Raw genomic sequence first — 23,315 nt, 5'->3', positions numbered from 1 at the left:
GGTTTCTGCCCCCCCCCCCCTTAGGGGAGCAAAAAAATTGCCTTTTAAAAAAGGAGGGATTTTTGTAATTTTTTTAAAATAAGGGGGGATTCTTTATCAAAGGGCTGCAAAAATCTTTCAAAACAAGAAAAAAGGGGGGACTAAAATTTGAAAATTGTTGGTTGATTTTCAGATGTTATATCTTAAGTTTTATTGATAATAATTTTCTTTATCTGATAATATCTTCTTTCCCGTTTTCGTGCTCACAATCTCATGCCCACTATTTTGCAGACCGCTATATTGAAACTTATGTACATTAGAACAACCTTTAACAGACCTAAACTATTATTCTCCCCAATTAGATAAAGTTTTAAGGGTTTTGAGGGTCTAAAAAGTTAAAAAATGGCGGGCGACATTTTTTCCCTAAATCTTGCCCCCCCCCACGCAAATGGCTCGCCGGGGCCCATGAATCTGCATCCTCTCTTCCCTCTCTCTCTATTGTAAAAATTGTTTGCTGAAGGGTACAAAATTTTCTTGAAATAGTTGACGGACATCAATGATCTTTGACATTAATGATCTTTGACATTTGCAGCAGAGACTTATTTTTACAAGTTACCAGATACTGCATATTTTGTTTGGTTTTACTTGTATCATTTGTTTATAGGATCCAGTTTATTTCCAATGATTTCTTTTTATTGAACTTTATTTAGTTGGATATCATTATGTACCCAATATAATGTTGATGGCATTGATATCAAACCAATCGTTGTACTTTGTTATTGTCAAACTCTAAAAATTAAAATCTGAGGGGGGACTCCTCTCTTTTTTCATTTTAAGGGGGACATTTTAACAAGGGGGGAGTTTTCTTGAAGGGCAAAATTGCATTTTAAGGGGGGACTGAAAAAGTAGGCAGAAACCATGTTTCGGAGCAAGAAAACGGAACAGTTCCGTTCCAATGAAAGAAATGGAGCGAAACCGTTTCGAATTTTTGACGTTCACACTTGTTTCGGAATCGTTTCGTTTCGGAACGGTACGAAACCATGACGTCTGAATATGGTCTAAGATCGCAAAAGTATGGTGTGAGCAATGCTGTAAAAGCGTCCTTTATCGATTGATAATGTAGCCTAGATATCCAAGCTCAAAATTAAAAAAACAAACAAAAAACATACAAAGTTCTTTCTAAAATTATAGAGCATGGTCCCTCTAGAGAATGAAATTGCAAAACAATGTTTCCAAAACTTTCCTAGCCGACCCAGGGCAGCCAAACAAAAATTAATGAAAATCAACCTGACAAGATCTAAAACCATTCAAAACATGCAATAATTAAAACAAAGTCCATTCACATGTTTGCATACATCACTATGACCAACCATGTTTTTTGGAAAATGAACTTGCCTCTGTTTTCTTCTTTTTCATGTTTTCATGTAACAAAAAGCTGAATTTTGTTTCAGAATTGCTCCACGCCATGTAGATCGACCCTTACGGCTTTAGCGAAGTGAGCACAAGCAAGCGGACTGCATTCTGGTTTGAGAATGTAAATCGCTCTAGGAAGACCAGGCTGTAAACCAGAACATAAAATATAAAAAAATAGAAAAATTCAATCTCTTCGCCAGTCCTGTGTCTTTAGCATTCTTTTAATTACATTTTAAATCAATATAAAAATTTTACTATATTTAATAATTTAATAATTTATATCTTTTGCATTTTCATTTTTATAATTCTTAGTTTAGACGGAAGAACAATTTTGTAAAAATTGACGTCGAATAAATGTTAAATAAAAAAATAAATAAAATAAATAATAGACTGTATAGTTTACGGCCTGGATATCCGGGAAATAGATAATGTTAAGTTTTTGAGAGAGTGTCATTTGCTTGTTTGTTTTTTTAAGCCAACGATTAGCGCAACATTTTGAATTATTGAAAAAATAGACGATACAACAGGCGTATAGTTGAATGTATGATTGGTTCTGACTGATTCCTTGGTCTTTCAGGATCGGGGGGGGGGGGTACTTAGGCAAAAATAGGTGCTGGGTATGTGCGGACGGTAAGGGTCGGGTTTTTCACCTTTCAAAGTCTCTCTAAGGGTTACAAAAATCAGGAAATTTCAAAGTAGTCTCTCTAAGGATGGGAAAAATCACGATTTTAGAAAAATAATTTGATTTTGAGAGAAAAAATTACAAAAAAGTCTCACTAAGGGTAGGAAATTTTTGAAAATCAGAGAAAATTTTTCGATAAAGTCTCTCTAAGGGTCACTTTTTCACTAAAATTTGGTCTCTCTAAGGGTCGGTTTTCGGAGGTCCCGTCCGCACATACCCCTCATTCACCACCAACCCTAGTACCCACCCCGGGTTCAGGATCTGGCTAAGACTGGCGTTTTGATGCAGAAATAACACACACCTCATTGTCTTAGGAAAGTTGATGATTTTCAGGTTGTAAAAAAAAAATCCTTGTTTTTTTTCAGTTCATTTAAAGATTATATTTCTCAGAAGAATGAAAAGTTCACATGTCTAATAGTTCCATGCTCCAAGGAAGTAAAAAGAGAGGGAAAGGATGTATACTCATTGAGATTAGTTAAGATTAAGTAAAATCATCCGAAAATTGATTCCATGGTTAACAATAAATTACCAATCCACGCACGTAAATGTTGATATTTTTTTCTGTCCCAGGTTAGATCACATTTAGATAATATTAAAACAAGATCCATTTAGTGAAAAATCAATTTGATACTAATTCACATCCTGTACAAACCCCTACATCACGAATAATTTTCGTTCAACTTTTGTGTTCAATTTTCTCGTGGAAGGGTACATGCTAGGGAAGGTTAACATGGTTTCATTAAAAGAGAATTTGATACACCTGCTAGATATATTACATATATTATATCCTTTCAAGCTGAAAACAGAATCAATTTCATTTCCCTTTTAACACAAGAATAGGGTATGAAAAAGGCTAAAAATCAAATCACAAATCACAATCTAATCAAATCTTTTTTCTTCTCCTAATTAAATCTTTAAATAATCTAAATAAGTTTGCGTTTATCAACCCAGTGATATTCATATTAGAAGTTTATCGTGGATTGGATAACGAGATTTACGTTTGGCTACGTTACGAGAAATTCTTCTCCCATCATCGGGCAATGTGGAGGCGATGATGATTTGTATGCTTAACGATGGCCTTTAGGCAATGTGGAGGATGTTTTCTCCACTATTTTGTACTACCCATAATTATCAAGTGTAATTTTTTTCCTTACAAGGTGTAAATCCCCATGTTACCATAGCTGTATGGTAAATTATCTCTTGAATTTACAAGATTACTCATTACTCTGATTTCAATTTCGCCTCTCTGTCTGGATGTTAGGAATCCAGATATTGGGTAGAATGTATGAAATGCTGTTAATGTGATTCTCATCCTTTAAGGAATGAATCGTCTCTTTTATCTTTCTGTCCTTGATATAAGCCTCAGTATCTATCACTTTCCTTTCGTCCCAAATCATTTCATGGTCATTCTCCCAGCAATGATCAGCTATTTCGTTTTTATCTGCACCACTATTTCGAACAGCTCTATTATGTTCTTTGTATCTGACACCGAAAGATCTCTTAGACTCACCGATATATGTAACATTAGTCTTTATAAGGGATTTTGTATACGACATTGTTCGTTTTGTCCATAGGAACTGTGTCTTTAGGTTCTGATAATTGTCTTCTCAATGTATCAGTGGAATAGAAAGATCATTTCAATTGTTCCTGCAATATAAGGTAACTTGAATCTAGTCGGCTCGTTTTCTTCTGGGTTGGTCTAAAAAGCAGGGTAGCCAATGGGGTAGCCAATTGGGCTAAGTTATGGGGTACCTCTTTTTGCCTAAACTTTTGAAATCTGAAACCTGTTTTCATGTGGAAATAACTATTACAACATCTTGTTAATGATTCCATGTAATAAAATTTAAGATTCCTTTCGAACTTCAGCCACAATAGCCTTTTTTCCAAAGGTACTGAACTTTGTTACTTCTCAAGAGACCTGGCGCCATTTTGTCTTCTTTCTTGGCTTCGTTTGAAAATTTACAGACCCGAATAAAAAATATATACAAAACAGTTTTTAATATTTTCGATTTAGATTTTATTTATGTTTTTAATTGTCATTTCCGTGAAGCTGTAATTCTATGATAATAGCTTTGGAATCGCCTTTGGGCCATATGATCTCTAATCTTGTCATATCTTAACAATCCTTTGTTATTGAATCTATTATTTAATTTAAATCATGTTTAGATGTTTCAAACAATTAATTCCTTTCAAAATTTTTAAATATGGCAGCTTATAATAGGTACAAAAGGTCTTTTGAAATAGCTCTATTATAATGAAGCTCTATTTCTTACTCCTCGTGCATTAATAACACCTGGTAATTTATATCTTTGTTTATCTTTGGAATCATACATGATCAATCTAAGTATCAATCAGATTCATGCTCCCTGGTCAGTAAAATGTGGTTCTATGCATTCATTTTCGGTATTTCTATTCTGGTCTGTAAAATATTTAGGTACCCCACAACCTAGCCCAATTGGCTAGCCCAATTGGCTACCCTGCTTTTTAGACCAACCCTTTTCTTCTGCAGTATTTTCTCTATTTTGTTTACCTCTTTCTACTTTCTTTTTAACCCTCAATATTGTTCTTTTATCGTAATCATTTTCCATCAATATATTGACAATTCGCTCATTTTGCTCTATTAAATCTTTCTCGTCACTCACTATATCTTTTGCTCTTCGGAATAGAGATGATATAACCGCATCTTTAGTTTGAGAGGGGTGATTTGAATTGTAATTCAAGTATTGATCTGTGTGTGTGGGTTTTCTGTACACTTTGACGGATATCGAACCATCTTCAATTCTTTTCTTTAATCGTTTTTTATTTGTTTTTTTTATTTATTTATCAATATCTCTTTTATCACCAATGATGGTAGATTTTATATATATATTAAAAATAAAATAAAATAAAATAATCTATATATAATTATATATAATTATATCTTATAAGATGTTTTCGTTTTTGATTTACGAATAAAATATACTATATAGCTTTAGGCCCTACCTAGACATAGGCTACCAACATTAAAGACTGAAGAAGGGCTAAAGGGAGATTCCATGTGCAGCTCCCCTTTTGTAGGTGAGGCTACGGAGAGACTAGGAGATGGTAGAAAAAAGTCGAAAATTGGTATATGTTTATGTGTTGGGATCAAGACTTGGCTCTCGGTGTGTCGGCGAAAAATAGAATAAAAAGTAGAGCTAATCTAAAAACAATATTTAAATACTTTCTGAAATATTATTAGATTTAAATTAGATTTCATCATCATCGTCATCTTTCGACGTCGGAAAATTTGCGTAGCCTTCCTTCCACAATACCCGATCTTGCATGACTGTCTTTATTTCCTCAATCTCGAGACCTGTTTCCCTCTTCAGAGTATCCAGGAAGGTTAACTTCCTTAATCTTACTAGACCCGTTGGTGACCAGAAAAGAAGTCTGGATATTATTTCTTCTTTTGCTCGAAAACAGTGGCCTGCAAACTGAAGTCTTCTATTGGTGAGTATGTCTGTCACCAATAGTTCTCTCCTGAGAGTTTGGAGCTATTGGGTCATTGGTTCCCTGGGAAACAAGATTTGAGAAAGGAACGAGACGAGCAGGGGCTTTAACCCTGGTGCTGTTTTAGGAAGACATTTCAAATTTTCTTTCGATTAGATTTAGATAACGCCGATTAGATTTTTATACACGCACATCACAGTATTGGAAATATTAAAGAATTGCTAAACACTCTTATTGCCACATTACAATGGAAAAGACTAAAAGTAACTGAGTTAGACTTGTTAGTTCGTAGCAAAAAATAATATTTCCGATATCTCCGGAAAAATCTGCAGAAAGATCCCGGAAATGTGCAAGCAATGTTTCCCCGGGAATGACAAAGATTAGCCTTTGTACGATACAATACTCTAGCGTTTGTCTTTAATTACGCAAACACTAATTTACTCCAAGCCGGCATGTATTTTGCATAGGAGCGAAGGCTTGTGATTAGGGGTTTTATTAGACTGCCAGTTTCCCGGATTTGTTTTGTTATAGATAGGGACACAAATCAGCCTCAAAAACCATTGGGCTTTTCCAGAAAAAAAACCATACACCCCCTGTTGAGGAGGTCCGTCCCTCTGTGGTTGTAAATGCTGCAGCCCCATGGAATTCCAGGCAATTTCAGGTTTAAACCCCTCTGGAATTCTGAATTTTAGTAGGATTTAAAAAGCTACCCCCCACGGAATTCCAGTTATTTTAGGCAGATTTTTGCATCTCCCTATGGAATTCCGCAACATATCAAACCTTACCACCTTGGAACGGAAATGGACCTCCTCAACAGGGGGTATACGGTTTTTTTCTTGAAAAGCCCATTCCCACTTAGCAATTTTATTCCAAACAAGCTTTTGAGCTGGGGATCGTCAACTGTAATAGCGAGGTTAAGCAAGAAGCTTTCTATTACGTACAGAATCTATTACTTGAGTTTTTCGCGGGCTAGAGCCCAAATCTCAAGGCTAACTCTGTCCCGTGAAATTTGACCTGTACGTCGTATCTTGGGGAGTGGATCTATTGCGCGAAATTCTCCAATCTCACGTAATAGATATCGATTAGGATATAAGCATGATTCACGGGAAATTTACCTTACGGAGACTGGGCTGAATCGTTTATGATCAAAAATCACCCGAAAAAATGTAAACAGAAAAGAAACTTTGGTAATTTTTTTTTGATTTCTGACAAGTTTGAGCTGAATGAGAAAACTAACAGAAGAAATGTTTTGAATCTCATCTGTGGAAACTATGATGCATACAAACAAAGTGAAAGGATTTATTGCACAAAAGAAGGTCAAGATGCAAGTGTAATAAAATAATCTTTGCTGACTCTTTTATCAAACCAAAACAAGTTTCTTTCTGGTTCTTTTGTTTTTCTTCTCTCTTTTATCTTGCTTTTTATATGCTTTCAAAGTCCAAATACATCCAAAGTAACCATTACAATGAACAGCATGTAACCATATTTCTTTTTCATGTTTTTCAGTGTTTCTTTGGTGCCACCATTAAATGCAAAGAAGCCAAAGTTATAATGTCACCCACCCAAAGCAACAAACACGAAAAAGACTGCTCTGCCAGAGCTCAAATAAATTTATCCTTCCACCCGAAGCATAACAGAAGAAATCTTTATTTATTTTTCCAATTTCAACTGCTACAACTAAGTAAGCAACGAGATTCAATTTCTGCTCTTCATCATCGACTATATATTGTACTTACAAATCAGCCTGCTAAGAACCTGATGTCACACAACGGCTGAACTTCAAACCGTTCCCAAAAATTATATAAAGCTCTATCTTCTGGACAACCGCTACTGCTTTAAGTTCACAATCCTTTACTGAAAAGTTTTAATTGACTGGTCATACTTCAACTTCTTCGACATTATAACGTTCCAGAAAGTTTGGTTTGATTCCAAAGAGACATCTCCCTTCCTAAAAAGGTGATATCGGTACCTTGGAATGCAAAGAAGCAGAAGAAGGAACTCCTACCAGATATGAAACACGATACCGGGTTTGCACACTTTTTTATAGTAGTGTTTTTATTGCCCCGCAGGGGCTTTTGTTGCTTCACGTAGCGGACTTGCTCGCAAGAAAAATATTCCATGTTCAGATTCAGATTCATGATGTTGTTTCTTTCGATTCTGAGCCGGTGTCACAGTAAAATATTACTCCCCAAAATTTATACTCTCCAGTCATTATTTACTGCGAAATAATTACTCCCCAGTAATCTTTTCCCAGGAAATTATTACTTCCGGGAGTATAAATTTACGCGAAAATAATGACTCCCTTCGGGAAATTTTTACTCCCCTGATAGTATACCAAAAAACTGGCATAGATCACCATCGACATTCGGTTTCCTAATCTTTTTTTTTCTGTTTATCATGAACAAAAACAATATGGAAACTTTTACTGTTATTTTGACATTTAAATTGAATTTAAACTTTTTTCTTGAGTGCGATTTGCTTGGGTTAGAAAATTGAGAGATATTTTAAAAACCTGGCTACATCTTGACACTGCAACACTGTTTTCTTTATTTTGAAATAATTCTTGAAATTTAATTCAAAAAATTCTTGTTCGTAGAGCTTTTTCTTGGCCCAATAGAAATGCTAATAAAAAGGCATCTTTCTTGACTATACTGATTTCGAACCCCCTCCCCCTTTTATATTTGGACCCCTCTATTATTCGGGTCCTTAGAGTAGATTATTTCAAAAGGAAAATGAAGATAAAAAATCGCTACAGTGGGAATAGCATTCTTTGATTTTTCCCCGAACGGATGAAAATATTCTTGGCGTCACCAGGGGTACAGTTCAACGGGACGGGTCACTTTAACTTGTAGATGATTTTATGGCTAGGTTTTCTTTTACAGCAACCACAACAATAAAGTTTATGGATTACAGTATGCATACATTTTTAAAACGTCTCTACTTAGCAAGTGACTTCATTGATTGGAATGTTCAAATCGAATGTTTAATTCGAATATGCAATAGCCGGAATTCACCAGGGAGTCATAATTTACTGGGAAAATAACACCCCCCCCCTAATTAGAGCAAATAAATTTGCAATTTGAAGGGGAGTAATTTTTTCCACGAGGGAGTAATAATTTCTCAGGTAATTATTACTCCGTGGGTCATTTATTCCCGGGAAATTATAACTGAGGGAGGGATTTTTTCCGGGGAGTAAAGATTTACCGTTACAGGCCGCCGCGATTCTAAAATGTTCGCGCGCACCTAATATTATATCTCTTTTGTTGCTACTTGGTACTTTATAAGAATCAAATCAATAACTCTTGATTGAAGGCCATATATACCTTTCGGTAATTAGTTCTTAGAAAGTAAACAAAGGATGGCGAAAAATTGAGCATATTTATTTTTATTATAAGCATCTACTTTATAAGAATCAAATCAATATCTCTTGATTGATTGCAATATGCCTTTCGGTAATTAGTTCTTACAAAGTAAACAAAGTATGGCGAAAAAGATGAGCATATATATTTTTATTTTAAGCATTTTCTTTATAAGAATCAAATCAATAACTCTTGATTGAAGGTCATATATACCTTTCGGTAATTAGTTCTTAGAAAGTAAACAAAGGATGGCGAAAAATTGAGCATGTTTATTTTTATTATAAGCATCTACTTTATAAAAATCAAATCAATATCTCTTGATTGATTGCAATATGCCTTTCGGTAATTAGTTCTTACAAAGTAAACAAAGTATGGCGAAAAAGATGAGCATATATATTTTTATTTTAAGCATTTTCTTTATAAGAATCAAATCAATAACTCTTGATAAAAGGCAATATATCTTTCGGTAATTAGTTATTAGAAAGTAAACAAAGGATGGCGAAAAAGATGAGCATATATATTTTTATTTTAAGCATTTTCTTTATAAGAATCAAATTAAGAACTCTTGATTGAAGGTCATATATACCTTTCGGTAATTAGTTCTTACAAAGTAAACAAAGTATGGCGAAAAAGATGAGCATATATATTTTTATTTTAAGCATTTTCTTTATAAGAATCAAATCAATAACTCTTGATTAAAGGCAATATATCTTTCGGTAATTAGTTATTAGAAAGTAAACAAAGGATGGCGAAAAAGATGAGCATATATATTTTTATTTTAAGCATTTTCTTTATAAGAATCAAATCAATAACTCTTGATTAAAGGCAATATATCTTTCGGTAATTAGTTCTTACAAAGTAAACAAAGTATGGCGAAAAAGATGAGCATATTTATTTTTATTATAAGTGTCTACTTTATAAGAATCAAATCAATTTCAGAATATTTGGCGTTTCCACTGTGATAACATGTGAGCGATAACTTCTCTTTTTGAGAAGTTTCTATCGCATGTCATCTCAAAAGTAAAGTTGAAACAAGCTTTCTTCCTCCGACTTAAATTTTATCGATAAAACGAATTTAAAATCTACACATGCGTTATTTTGTTTACTTAGGGATATTTGGAAAGGAAGCTCTGCGGGGGATTCTTAGCGACAGCTACATGCTAGTTGGTAATGCTAATGGTGAAGCATTCATATAGAAATTCAGCTAAATAAGGATGACATACTGTACACTATGCTCTTACAGATTATTTTTTTGTTAATAAATAAAGCAGTAATTTTGATTGGTAAACTGTAAACTAGGAATGAAATTATGAAATTATATATTTTTATTGCAATGTTAAGAATTCATTGAAGTATAGACATATTTTTTGTTTATAAAAATGTTAAATAAAAATAGTAAACGTCCAGTTTTAATTTTTTTTAAAACATTTGTCTTGGGAAAAAACTAAGTAGATTAAGATTGAAAGTAAGGGGATTTTATAGACCAAACCACCAACAAGAAAGCTGAAAAAGAAAGAAAGAAAAAGATAATTTTAGAAGTTGGGGCCGAAAGTGAGATACAGAAAAATAAACATTACGTCATACGTCATAGATCGCCTTTTTGCTTAACCACTTTTTTCTCTATGCCTTGAAGCTTTAGGAATCAGGCTAAAACGCCTCGGATCCAGTCTAAAAACTCACGTAATAGAATCTGTACGTAATAGATAGCTTCTTGCTTAACCTCGCTAATTAAAATGTTAAATTTTCTATTACAGATAAGAACGTGTGGAAGGTTAAAGAATGAACTTGAAATGTATTTATTTTCTTCTTTATTTTCACCATATAAAAAACATCACAGTCAACAACAGTACATCTCAGACCTCAGACACTCAATTTAACGTGATCGATACCCTCATCAAAAGTCTAATCTATCTGTTATCAACAATGACAAATGTTGGTTTAATCGTTGGATTGAAAAAGACAAAAAAAAATCTAACCCTTCCTCAAAAATTATACATATATCTATCAATAACTGATGCTGCAACTGGCCTATTTATGCCTTATTCTATCATCTTTGGTAATAGCTCAGCTGGCACTTGCACGACAAATAGCTTAGGGATGGTAATCTCAATCTATACTTTTGGTCTGGGTCTTGGCACCTTTTCGCTGATATCTTTCCTACGAAACTTAGCCATTCGAAAACCATTCTACACGGTTTCAACGAGGAAAATCTATTCTATCTTAATTGGTTGGAATGCTTTTGTAACTTTAACATGCATATACGTTTTTTTCACATATGAGCCAACATATACTTCCCCGTACCTTTACTCTACTCATTGGATATTCAAAGGTTTTGTAGTAGGCGCAATGGTTATTTTAACAATCGTGTTAAACCTATGGTCTAAGAGAACATTGGCAAAACAATCACGTCTTTCCACAATGGAGATGGAATGTGAATTACGAATGAGAAAACGTAACACAACAGCCGTTTCAATTCTAAATATAATATCGTTGATATATGCTGTGTGTATTTTACCGCTCTGTTGTTACTATATTGTTATTGGTGTATTGATGTCAATGTATAAGGGAAATGAAGATTTATTGTTGACAATCTTGAAGGTATCGGTTTTCGTGCATCTACCGTTGTTTCCATGTTCTGGGTTGAATGCTTTGGCGTATATGTTGAAAGATAAACATATCAAGAGATATTTCAAACGTAAATTCTGTTGTAAAAAGGTAACAGAAAGATCGGGGAGTATGGTTGCTGGAGCGGGTTGTAGTAATTTCAAATTGACTAATTTACATGACAATTGCTCTTCTACCACCATTAAAAATGTCTAGTTCTCTTTACAATAAACCACAATTCAAAATGGAGATTCATCTCAAACTTGTCCCCATTCTGTCCTTGAGAGTACATCGACGCTCTGTAATTTTGGGATAAGAGCTATCAGCGAAATCACATTTATTGGAAATTAAATTGTTTATTAATTTATTGGTAATAGTAGTTGAACATGAGGAACTCTTGTTAAAAAACAGGTCAAAACCTCTAATTGATTCACTAGATTTTGCGCCTGGGGGTACTGCGTTTGCAATTTCCCTACCAAATTTCGGGTAGAAACATTTCTAAGAAATTATGTGGCTAGCAGCCGTCTAGCCCGTCTGGTTTTAATGGTTGTTAAACATTCGGAAACAATGGTCTTAATAAGAATAATATAAAATAATCTTACTTTCTAGTTTTGATCTCTTGTTCCTTATCTTCGCATTCTTGGCGTATTTCTTTCAGTTTCTTGATAAATAAACCCTTCAGTAAATTGATACTTACTTCCTAAGAGAAAACAAAGATGAAAGCTGGTTAGACTGGGGGAATTTGCTTTGAAGATTTTATAAGGGTTTTAAGACATTTATTTTTCATTTTTAGTAGGTAATCTTCTCCTGAATGAAGTCTCCTAAGTAAATATAGTTGGACCGAAATTCTTATTTATTCACATAATGTTGAACGGTGAAAAAGAATTCGGCTTGTAAAATTTGATTTCCCCCGACATGTTTTTAATGTTCTCATATATTCTTTTATCAGCTACAAACAAATTATACATGAAGCACTAAATTACTAGCCCGAGGAACCATTTTCATTAAAACAAAACAAGAAGCCCGTTGGGCGTGAAGGCCCAGCGAAAAGTAACGTGTTGAAAAGTGTTGAAAACGAGCGTGCAAAACAGCAAATAGCCATAAGCAAAAAGCTCGTACCCATGTCTATTTTTAGCAGTTAAAGCATAATAATTTGAGTTGAGTTCTTTTTCAGGACATGAAACTTGGATATTCAAAGTCTTCTTAAAAGTCCGCTTCTACTGATATATACATGATAGGGTTATTTTCAAGTTAATATTCCGGTTTTTTTGGATTTCGGCCTAAAAATGACCCATTTTTGGCCAAAAAAGTGATGAAACGCTAAAAATCATAAATGAGAAATATGTAATTATTTTCCTGAATTTGTAAGAAATATTATAATTTTAATGTAAAGTTGTCAGAAACACATACTAGAATGAGAAAAATAAACTTAGAAAGTTAAAACATGAGCTAATTCCTAAAAAAAAACCGGGTTTTTCCAAAATTAGCCTGCGAAACATTTTGATCAAAAATGAGAAAATCCACCTTGCAGGACCTCTATTGTAATTCTGCATTTTTGACTCCATTTTTTGCATATTCTGATATACTCTACCTATCTGAAGAATTTTCAAGCAAAGAAATCTCAATTCAAGTACAATTGACGAAAAGATAGGGGAATTTTGACATAGGCCCAAATTTTCCGTCACGGCGTGACAAAAACTAAAAAGGGCTACAGAAAATCTTGTGGGTTGATTTTTGAATTTCTATTTTAGGTTTCTGATTAACACTATATGGTTGATGTTTCATGGAGAAAATTAAGACCTGATTCCACTCTCATAGATTTTTAAAGGCTATTGAAAATTTTCCGTCACGGCGTGACAAAAACTCTGACCTAGTACTAGTCAGTGAAAAACTGGATTTGAAAGCCTCAAATCATAGATTAACCAGTCCAAGTCCTATAGAAAGTTGACTCAGCTTGCAAGAGGCCTTTTGGTTAGTTTTTTAAATCTATACCTGAAAAAAAACCCTGTAATAAAAACATCATTCCAAAGGTAGATTTCAAAAATGGTTAATAGTAGGGGTTAAAAATGAAGTCAATGAGAAGAAAATGCAAAACTTGATGATTTTTTCTCCTATTTTTGGCCTGCGATTTACAAAAACCTAAAATATGCTATAAAAAATTTCTAAAGCGAGGTTAAGCTCTATTTTTTTTTGCTTTTTGCTACAAAATACCATAGCTTCCCATAAAAATAGGTTTTAGAGAGATTTGAAGACCTTCATTTTTTGACATTTTTAAAATTTTTGGGTACAAGCTTTTTGCTTATAGCTAAATGTATGACCCTGTTGACATGGATCAAAGTGAAGACAGGAAAAATCTTTTCAAAATCACCGCGGTACGTCTCATTAGTTAGACACTTGAAATTTTATTGATGGTCTCCTAACCAACCGGGTCTACAGGCGCAGGTTCACCTGGTTGAATACTCTCGGGTACCTAATAGCTGGGGGGTTTGGAATAGGCGGGGGAGGTTGGAAAAAATCCCAAAACTTAATAAGCAAGGGGGGGAATAAAAATGTCCTAGGTGGAAAATGTCCATAAATTATGCGCGCCCACAGAAAAATATAAAAAAATCCCGCGAATATATAGTGAGTGGGCGCCAATTAACGAATTAGGTGCACTCACATACAGACATAATGCAGGGAGAAATATCCCTGCAGGCATGTTAGTTAGGATCAGACCGTAAACTAAAAAAATAATCTTTAAAAAATAGACGGTGAAATAGTTTACGGTCTGCATATCCAGGCTAATAAAATTCATGTAGTAATGTGAGTTAACAGTTAATGTGACAGATCCAGAAATGACCATTTTCACTGTTCATATGCGTTGCAACCATGAAAAATGTTTCAATCTAGTTCAAATTTTACCCATGAGCTGCATTTTAGTGTCCATTAACAGATTCCAGAATCAGTTTATACTTTAAATAATTATGTGAGTCGAGTTACAAAAAATCAAGCCACCGACCGTTTATTGCGACATCCAGAAATGACCATTTCATTTATTATGTGTAGAATCATGAAAAAAGTCCCAATTTTGTTCAAATTTACACATGAGCTGTATTTTAGTCTCCGTTAACATAATTCCATAATCAGCTTACTTGAAATAATTCTGTGTCGAGTTTGAAAAATCAAGCCACCAATCCTCAAACGAGACAGATCCAGAAACAACCATTTTCACGCGTAGCATCATGGAAAAAGTTCCAATCTTGTTCCAATTTACACATGAGCTCCATTTTAGTGTCCATTACCAAATTCCAGAATCAGTTTACTTGAAATAATTATGTGTTGAGTTTGAAAATCATACCGTGATGGGTAACTTGCATCAGTGTAGGCAAACATGCATAGCCCTCAAATGAATGACCAATAAAAGCAGCAAAATTTCAAAACAAATGAACTACGCAGCTCCACTCGCAGCTCTATTCTACCATTTTTATTTTTATTTAACTTCATTTGAGGGCTATGCATGTTTGCCTCCACTGATGCAATGCAAGTTACCCGACTTCACGGTACCACGTCCCACCACTGACCGTTGTTTTGTTAACAGCGACAGATCCAGAAGTGACTATTTTCTTGTGTAGCATCAAGAAAGAAGTTCCAAACTTATTCAATTTTACACATCAGCTGCATTTCAGTTTATTTATTTCTATATCAGAAGCCATTATTTCTTAAAAATAAAGTCTTTTTGAAATTTTGAAAACAAGAAACTAAAAATGAAAGTGATTTAAGGTAGAATTTCCACTCATAAAACTTTATGAAAACTTGAGCAAAGACTATAAGATATGGCAGAATGTTGAAAAAGGTTTATAAAGAAAAATCATTAAAAAATTTCTTTGGTTTGAAAGTCTCTTGACCACTAAAGCAAAGAAAATGTGCAAGATAATATATATAAAAATCAACCTCCTCGCTTCGACCGCCATCTTTCTTTGTTTTGAAAATTGTTTTGAAGAAGCGCGGAATCAGAAAATATATCTTTTATAGCCAGTACCCAACTTTAGCAAGGTTTTCCCTCTCCAGACGGCAAAATTAAAAAGTGTGTTACTGGTTTTAAGCGCCGTTTCTACCAAAACGGACGGACAGACACACGTACACACGAACAGAACGTTGCAAATGAAAGGCCCACTCGCTTAGCGCTGGGCCAAAAATTCAAAGCGACGATACCTGGCATGAATTTTCATCAATCGAAGAAAAGAACTGAATGGGAGTCATCACAAAACGTTCTACGAGTCGATGCTTCAAAAACTCCTGCAAAATAAGATAAAAAACCATTTATATGCAGGGCCTGCAAAATATGTCTTCTGTTGTATCTTTCGCTTTTTTCCTACCATGTGGAAACCATCTCAGCATAATTAGAGTAACTCCCTTGAGAGTGGTTTCTACATCGTAACCAAAAAAGTTCAGGGAAAATACAATCAGTGAGAAAATACTTGGCACAAAAGGGAAATCCACCGGGAAGTTTTGAAACCACAATCGATTTGTAAGTGCTCTAAAGTAGGTTCGAAGGGTAGAGTTTTAACTCTGAGTCTTAGGACCTTAGGACTGAGGATCCAAAAGTTCAAAAATGGTCCAGTAGGGCTTGAAATATAGCCTAGAACCCAATGAATCCCTCCCAGATCGAAATAATCGATGAAATTAAGTTGAAGGCCTGAAATTTACAATCTCGCTCGAACTTCAATTTTGGAAAAATGGTAAATTAGCCAAAAGTACCAATATGTTATGGCACTGTTTGTAGATACGTATTACTTCGAATAAAACCCCTTTTTTTTAAACGCCCCCCTCGAATAAACATCCATCCTTTGAAGAAATTTTTTGAAGAAAGTACTCCTTAAAAATGCCCCCTTCAAATAAACGCCTCCCTTCTAGGAGGGGCGTTTATCAGAAACAAGTAGCTGTAAGTATAATATAAAAGAAAACTTAGATATATGATAATGATTGTATTGTTTTAGTATTTGAACTGATTACGGCCCGTTTCTACATCGTAAATTGACATATTTGTACTCAAATAATAATGAACAAGCAAAATAAGGTTTCAATTCGCATTATTAAAGTGACCTCGGCTGTAAATTATTCAATAAACGCCACCTTCTTTTAGACCCCCTTCTCCTCGAATAAAACGCCCTCCTAAAGATTTAATAAACGCCCAAGTAATACAGTACCTCTAAACTTTACCAACTATAACCATCGAACGAAGAGCTTGATCAGTTTGAAGATTAAATAGTACAATAAATCTAGTCGAAAAGGCAGAAAATAAAATTTATTAATCATTCTTACAGCTGCCTCCAAACTCTCCCATTCCAATTGTAAATATCTTTTCATTTCCTCTTGCGATTTGAATTCTGAAATAAAATTTAAAACTTAAAATTCATCAATATCAGAAATGGATGCATCTTTTGTTTATGTCGGATCACATGACATGACTGAGATCTTTAACACGAGCTGTTGTTTTCCTTCTCGAAAAATCTTAAACACTAAAATGACTTTTAAAATAAGATGTCTCTCAAAGGCACAAATATCTAAAATAGTGGTTAACACAACTTCGTATGCTTACTGATAGCGCTAGATAATTCTCTGGCGCCAATCAGTAACGCAAATAAAGCCTGGGAAAAACCGGGACGAGGTTGTGGTTAACACACAAAAGAAAACATCTCTTTGAATAGCTGAATAGGAAGAATTTAGAAAGAACCGTTATTGAACATACCTTCAACAGGCAAAGGTGGTGGGAGTTCAATGATTTCTTTAGCTTCCTCTTTCTTTTCTTCTTTGTCTTCAGGATTTTCGCTATGTTGTTTTTCTTTCTGCCTTTGAGTGTATTCCTGTAGTCGCCAACGTACCCATGACATCCCTAGGAAATAAAGTAAAAGGATAGTAAGGAAAATATTCTTCTTTTGTATTTAGAGAAAATTCAGTTCCTGTATTTTTGAAGGAAAATGGAAATTTTTATTATGATAATTATACACGTTTTCTTTTTATAAGAAGCTTGACTTAGCTCAAAGCCTGGATGTTCCTTATTTTTTCAGAGAATTTCAACCTCGAAAGACTTTTTTATGAGCTTTGCACAGGATCAAGGATTCGTATATACCCTGAAGCACATAGAAGATCTAAAAGGGTATTGGCTCATTAACCTTTCAGCCGTCTAGATTTGGTCTTCTTCTTAGATTTTTGTTTTTCGTTTGATTGTTGTTGTGTTTGTTGTGATGACTGGAGATTCGTCTGTTGCTTTTCTTCTTCTTCTTTCTCTTTTTCTTTTTTCAATTTCTCAGCTTCATCTTTTGCTTTTTTCTGCTTCTTTTCTAATATTAGTAATTGTTGTTTGCAATTCTCTTCACGTCTTTCGTTCTGGATGATTTGACCTTTATATAATTTCCTGAACGAAAAGAAAATCAAATTTTTTTATTATTTCAATCAAAAGACAGCAAAAATCTGGGCCCTGTCTTTCACTTTTATAGCCCTTACAAGACACGACGTTATTAAATTCAGGCTTTATTATAATATTATTTTTTTTGCAAAATTAACTAAGCGATCTGACCACAACAGTGTTGAAAAACAAAAGAAAATAAACAAAAGATCCAAAAGTACCTGAAAATGTTCCTTGCTGCATATTTGAATCCCAGATTCGGATTATACATGAACCAGTTATCAATGCAATTGACAAGAGCTGTCCCAAATTCCCAATTAGTGATTTTTGTTTTCAAAACCAATGATAGAGGGTCTTCATTCTCATCTTCAGCTGCACAATCCTCTGAAGAAAGTTGACTTTCTAAGAAAATCAAAAAATGTATGATTAATTCTAAAGTTATTCTGTTATTTTGCAGTGATGGCCAAGTAGTGAAGTTGTCAGCACCTTGAATGGAGGTTTATAATCCCGGCGCTCCTTCCAATGTTCCCTTCAGTTAATAGATAGCCTACCGGTAGGCTGCGGACCCTGTTTAAACAATCAAAACAATGCCTAAAAGTCCAAGAGTAGGGCTTAACCACACAAAGAATTGTCGCTTCTTTTAAAGATTTCCTGTCACAGAGTTTTATTTGAGATAGGAACAGGATGTGGAACAGAGACTCTGTTTTATTCATGATTACATCACTAACCCAATAGCTGATTGGTTGTAAGTGACGTAAAATCAGTCAATACGTCACTTTCAACCAATCAGATGTTGGGTCCGTGGAAGACATTGCAATGGTGCATATCATGAATAGGAACTGTGATCTGTAGCGGTAATACAAAAAACTTCTACAAACAAATTATTTTAATTTTTTCGCTTTTTTCAAACTTGCCTACACAGAGCTCTATTCATTGTAACTTATCCAAAGAAAACATAATATTAAATATTCAAGTCTCACCGTTTCCAGACTCAAGCACTTGAGTTGGTTCTATATAAGAAAATATCAGTGGTTTATTAAACCCATAAAATAATAGTCTATTCATGATATGCACCACTGCAATGACTTCACAAAATTATGCAACTTTTCTGTTCTTGTTCCACTCAATAAGTCACTTTTTCTATTGTTTAAGTGACGTATTGAGTGGAAGATTTTAAAAGTTCTCAGAAGACTCTCCAGTGGTGCATATCATGAATAGATGGGAAAGAGAGAAAAAGAAGAAATTTCTAATATAAAGGATTCACCGGTGATTCCATTTCTCGTTGTTATCTTCTTTTGGTCTGTTGATTCAAATGCCATGGGTAAAATTATACCAAATTTGTGTGTGCATGGTATCAAAACACTATCAATGTCTGCTGCAACATCACTGGGTCTCCAGGTGATTTTCTATAATCAAAAAGTCCACGTATCTAGTTTAAAAGCAGTTAAGATGTTTCAAATTATTTGGGGGGCCTAATGTACTTGGAGGGATGATGATGGATCTGTCCGTTATTTAACGATGGTGCTAATCTTTTGTTCGATTCTTCCCAGTACTTGGAGGGAGCTGAAATCTCATCATTTAACGTGGGGGCTGAATACTTCATCTTAATGGTTGGCTTCAATAATTCAAATTAAAGCTCATGAAGCTGATTTTTTTAACCTTCGAACTGCAACACAATTTAAATTGAATAACCCTTTTGTTTGTGGAACAATAATTTTAAAAGTGTTGGGGTCGGACCTACCAAAAATGTCATGAATTTTTGGGAGGACTTAAAACTCATGGGGACTTAAACCAAGGCTGACGCTATGATTTTATTATTTCGCTTTATGAGTATGACATGTGATTTGCATAATTTTACATTTTGATATCGTTTTGTCTCCTTTAAATCGAAATTTATGTTAATTTCATTAACAAAGCAAGTAGTAAATTATTTAGTTTCACCCTCAGCTATTTTAAATAAATTTGAAATGAAATACAAGTAGCCCGGCTATCAGAATTTTGTCGAAGAAAATTAATTTATATCTCAATAGGATTTCTTGGGCAACATATTTCGTTGACATTAGTAAGAAAATAACAAACCATGACTTGGTTCTGAATGATTGTACTGTTGATCAGAAACGTGAATTTGTCTTCAACATCTAGAACAAATAAAGAGTATTGCAGAGTATTGAAATGATTTTTCAGTGCGCTCAATGCTGTGCTTGCTAATTTTTAACTACACATAAGGAAAATGAAGCATATAGCTCACCTGTCAAACCGAAGGTATAGAAGAACGCCTGGTGAGAAGTAAAACTTCTTGGATCCAATTTGTCTTTGGCAACAACCCCATTGAAGATGATGTTTCTATTTACCTCTTCACATTGTTTGTAAGACAAACTTCGAACAGGACAAAGCAAAATTTTACTTGAGTTTCCATTATCTAGAAAGATTTTGTAACACCATGTTGAATTGGAGATTTAGGTAGACAAGGAATATTCAAGAGGTTCAAAAAAGCAAAATTTACGACAAACTATTAAGAAATGAATCTGCCTTGACTGAACACTTTTAAAGAACAATTGGCTTCATTGATTTTGTATTAGACTTGGAAGGAATAGGCTAAAACCATGCTAAAAATCTCTATGTTTTGGGAAAAGATTTTTTTATGATAAAGAAAATGCTGACAAAGCAAAATAAACAAAAGAATTCATGCAAATTTGTGCTCACGTGGCGGCAAAAGGAGAAGAGTTCTTTTGTTTAAAAATGCTGTGCAAGCAAAAGGGAGGAGATACGTTTTAAATGGGGTTCTTTCACAAAATTGACTAAAGAAGCCAAATAAAGCTGGAATGGAAATCTGTGACAGAAGCAGTCATTAACTTCAATACTGAAGATTATCAATGCAATTTTGTCTAACCAAAGGTTAAAACTCAAAAGATTATAATGTCATGTAAACTTACCGAGGTTAATAGTGAATGTATATTCAGTAAAAATGTTAGAAGGTTCTTGGTAGGGAAAGATTTTTGTTCCTTTAGTCAGACAAGAAGTACTCAGTAAATCAGCAAACTTTTTCTCAAGCAAACTCAAAAGATTATAATGTCATGTAAACTTACCGAGGTTAATAGTGAATGTATATTCAGTAAAAATGTTCGAAGGTTCTTGGTAGGGAAAGGGTTTTGTTCCTTTAGTCAGACAAGAAGTACTCAGTAAATCAGCAAACTTTTTGTCTCCCACATCTTCAGTACGAAGCCACCAGTAAGTTATTGTTCTTAAGGAAAGTAGATTTCCATCGATTGATTCCAAACAGTTTTTCAAAAGTGATGATTCAAATAGCTGAAAATAAGTGTAGGAAGGAAAAATATCATGAAAATAATGATGTAAAAAATAAGATTTCAGTCCATTTAGATCAACTGGATGAAATGCTTACAATTTCAAAGAGTTTTGATTGCATGTTAGACAAGAATCCTACGGCTCGCTCTTTCCGAAAAGACTGACCATTAGGTCAACTGGATAAAATGTTTACAATTTCAAAGAGTTTGGGTTACATATTAAATAACAATGCTACGACACGCTCTTTCGAAAAGACTATTGTTAAAAAAGATAAGGTCAACTCATTAACAAAGCCTTACATACAAAATATAAGTTAATCGAAGGTACATTTTCTAAGGGAGTCTTTCATTATTTATTGTCTTTATTAACATAGAAAGAACTAATATACTAATATGATGAAACGTCAGTTGATAGGAAAATCCTTATACCTTTTCTGTGTGTTTGAATGTTCTCGATTCCACCCAGTTGAGTTTGATTCGAAGCTCCCTTACAAATTTGATATACAAGCTTTTTGGGATAAATTTTTCCAGTAATTGATTTTGATTGCATTTCTTCTTTAATTTGAAATATTGGTCTAATTCACTATCTCTTGGTGCCAATGTAAATAAATACACAAAATTACTAACATCCTCTATGGAGTCTAATGCTTGACCTTTTTTACTTGGGGATAGTAACTCAGGTCTTTCCCAGTGAAAATCTGCCAATAAATCTGTCAAGGTTATTCTTAAATTTTGTCCAAAGTTATTTAAGTCTACTGAACACCCATCGTTATCAGTTTGTATAGAGTATAGTTCTTTCTCGAATACATCAAAATGCTGTGTAGTGAAATCTAGAAATGGGTAACGTTTACATCCATATTTCTGCTCTTGTTTAAGAGAATTAAAGAATTTGTAGCCCCATAAAACACCATTTTTTGGCTCTTGACTTGAAGAATTGTGAGCATAGTAAACCAATATTCGTAGTGCAGCCAAGTGAACATACAACGCATATTTTGGGTCAGTGAATTGGGATCTGTCAATGAGAAATATAATTCTAGGGCAAGATGGTGCCATTATTACAAATAAACTTTATCTGAAGAAAAAAAAAACATCATTAAATAATTATATATAAATGTGTGTTTTGGGTCTTTTCTTTGACTGTGCTATGACTTTTATGATTTTCCTAAAAAAGTTTTAAAAACTTTTTAAACCATTTCCCCTTTCAAGATATTATTATCAAAAACATCTTATAAACAAGCTAAATCCCTACAAGTTAAGAGATAAAAACCCTACCAAAAACATACTCAAGTTATGTATTAGGCTAACCCCAAGTTCAATCATCAAGCCAACATTACCAGAATCAAATCCCTATATTGATCCAGGGGATGCATCTTGCCCTTAACCGTAAGTTGGTCAACATCCCTCATCTAATTCTGACACCCCATTTTAGAGTTGAGAGTTAAAAAAAGGTCTAAATCACTGATATACTTGCTTTAAAATGCTTAGCTGTAGAGAGAAAGAAAATGTTTAATCAGTGATTCTGACCTTCCTTTGCCTTAGGAGAGCCATCCAAACTAAAGTAAAACTTGCAACAAAAAACGTTGATTGGACGCTTTGTTTACAAACCCCAATCCCTTCAATTAACTTGTGCGGAAAAGAAAGTCTTCATTCATTGAGACCCGGATTTTTCATCGCATAATTTCTACGGGAAATCAAAAGTAATTTCATTCGACTTGTGACGTTTGACAGCTTGGGTGTTGGGAGGCTGCAAAAATGAAGGTAAACAAATTAGTCTTTTTCTGAAAGAAGAATTAAGTTTTTGCTAGCCTGGATCCGAGTTCTCAAAACGATTCTCCATAAAAAACATGACCTTACAAAGTTAGACCGCAATGCAATGACTTCAAAATCAAAGAATAAATGAAATCAAAAGTTTTATCTTTGGACTACGTAATCTTTTGTATATGAAAAGCAGACCATGCTAGGGTATTATCTAACACTATCAGTAAGCATTAAAAAGCTGATAAATATGCAACACAGGGAACAATGGATAGTTGAATACAACAGTCTATTAAATAACAAATTACTCCACAAACATTACTTTCCCTTAGCCAGTAAAAACAGGATTAAAGATCTTGTCTTTA

The 23,315-nt window shown here is 34.0% G+C and overlaps 1 protein-coding gene across 1 annotated transcript in view; it reads right to left on the bottom strand.

Annotated features, from left to right (window-relative positions):
• Positions 1-22,266, bottom strand: part of LOC136817933 (treslin-like) — a 30,538-nt gene extending 8,272 nt beyond the window's left edge. Inside the window, exons 1-11 of the mRNA XM_067074276.1 lie at positions 21,625-22,266; positions 20,980-21,199; positions 20,142-20,312; positions 19,973-20,031; positions 19,158-19,299; positions 18,115-18,295; positions 17,661-17,902; positions 17,237-17,380; positions 16,810-16,874; positions 15,700-15,783; positions 12,111-12,208 (exon numbers count right to left, since the gene is read on the bottom strand). Of these exons, the coding sequence (XP_066930377.1) occupies positions 12,111-12,208; positions 15,700-15,783; positions 16,810-16,874; positions 17,237-17,380; positions 17,661-17,902; positions 18,115-18,295; positions 19,158-19,299; positions 19,973-20,031; positions 20,142-20,312; positions 20,980-21,199; positions 21,625-22,248 (2,030 nt within the window). The 5' untranslated portion in view covers positions 22,249-22,266. The remainder of the gene's footprint in view (positions 1-12,110; positions 12,209-15,699; positions 15,784-16,809; positions 16,875-17,236; positions 17,381-17,660; positions 17,903-18,114; positions 18,296-19,157; positions 19,300-19,972; positions 20,032-20,141; positions 20,313-20,979; positions 21,200-21,624) is intronic.
• Between the last annotated feature and the right edge of the window lie 1,049 nt (positions 22,267-23,315).

The sequence above is a fragment of the Clytia hemisphaerica genome, unplaced genomic scaffold (genome assembly GCF_902728285.1).
Source record: "Clytia hemisphaerica strain Z4C2 unplaced genomic scaffold, Clytia hemisphaerica genome assembly, whole genome shotgun sequence".
Lineage (NCBI taxonomy): Eukaryota > Metazoa > Cnidaria > Hydrozoa > Leptothecata > Clytiidae > Clytia > Clytia hemisphaerica.
Note: the sequence above shows the minus strand (reverse complement) of the source record. Positions and strands in the feature narration are given on the sequence as shown.